Source organism: Emiliania huxleyi (assembly GCF_000372725.1).
Source record: "Emiliania huxleyi CCMP1516 chromosome Unknown EMIHUscaffold_129, whole genome shotgun sequence".
Taxonomy (NCBI): Eukaryota; Haptophyta; order Isochrysidales; family Noelaerhabdaceae; genus Emiliania; species Emiliania huxleyi.
In genome coordinates, this window is record NW_005201298.1 from 75,738 (window position 1) to 77,075 (window position 1,338).

The 1,338-nt window shown below is 63.2% G+C and overlaps 1 protein-coding gene across 1 annotated transcript in view; it reads left to right on the top strand.

Annotated features, from left to right (window-relative positions):
- The window catches only part of EMIHUDRAFT_70628 (hypothetical protein), a gene marked incomplete at both ends in the record, with an annotated part of 2,550 nt that extends 1,549 nt beyond the window's left edge, over nt 1–1,001 (top strand). The window contains 3 exons of the mRNA XM_005789366.1: nt 167–445; nt 521–625; nt 750–1,001. Of these exons, the coding sequence (XP_005789423.1) occupies nt 167–445; nt 521–625; nt 750–1,001 (636 nt within the window). The remainder of the gene's footprint in view (nt 1–166; nt 446–520; nt 626–749) is intronic.
- Between the last annotated feature and the right edge of the window lie 337 nt (nt 1,002–1,338).

Consider the following 1,338-nt stretch of genomic DNA (forward strand, 5'->3'; position numbering starts at 1 on the left):
TATCCCCGTCGCGGCCACATCTCCCCACATCTCCCCACATCTCCCCACATCTCCCCACATCTCCCCATCCCCCCCACACCTCTCCCCCGCACAGATCCCCGTCTCTACCACATCTCCCCACATCTCCCCACATCTCCCCATCCCCCCACACCTCTCCCCCGCACAGATCCCCGTCTCCGCGGTCAACATCGGGCCCATCCACAAGAAGGACGTCATCAAGGCGTCCATCATGCACGAGTTCAAGCCCGAGTACGCCACCATCCTCGCCTTCGACGTGCCGCTCACAAAGGAGGGCGAGCTGCAGGCCAAGGAGTCGCAGGTCAAGGTCTTCACCGCCGAGATCATCTACCACCTGTTCGACCAGTTCACAAAGTACATGGCGGACGTGCGGCTCGAGCAGCAGGCAAAGGCGGCGACCACCGCCGTCTACCCCGCCATCTGCAAGGTCTCGTCGCCCGACCTAGCACACTTCCTCGACACTTCCTCGACACTTCCTCGACACTTCCTCGACACTTCCTAGGTCTCGTCGCCCGACCACGTCTGGTGCCGCGGCGGGGGAGGGGACCCGATCTTGCTGGGGCTGGCGGTGCAGGAGGGGACCCTCAAGAAGGGCACGCCGCTCTGCGTCGAGCGGCGCGGGCAAAAGGACCCCGAGACGGGGCTGCAGGCCTGCAAGACACCGGGCCACCAGAGAACACGAACGGCCCCCTACGCCTGCGCCAGCGCACTCCTCTTTTTTGGGCGGGTAGGCCTACCTCGACATCGGGCGCGTCGTCTCGATGGAGCCCGAGAAGGGGAAGCAGGTGGACGTCCTCAAGGCGGGCAAGTCTGCCGCGGTCAAGATCGACGCCGTCACGTCGATCCAGTACGGCCGGCAGTTCGACCACACCTACCCGCTGTACGCGCGCGTGACGCGCCGCTCCATCGACGCGATCAAGGAGCTCTTCAAGGAGGGCGGAAGAGCTGGTGTGAACGGCGTCTCTTCACACTCACTGCTGTGAACAGGAGTTCTTCAAGGAGGACCTCTCCAAGGACGACTGGGCGCTGCTTCTCAAGCTCAAGAAGCAGTACGGCGTCATCTGAGCGGCGCGGCTCGTGCCTTGTGGCACAGTGCAGAGAGCCACCGGAGTCCAGCCGGACACCGGAGCTGCGTCTCTGGAGCCGAGCGATCAGCGAACGCGTTGATCTTTTAAACAGGGTGGTGGACAGTGCTACGGCTTTAATTTTTTTCAATTTTCATTCAGCCTATGGCCGACTGCACGCTAAAGGCTACACGCTCGCACACCACTTGCTGAGTGGCTCTCCCAGGCGCTCAGCCCACGGCGGAGGCACGCCAGG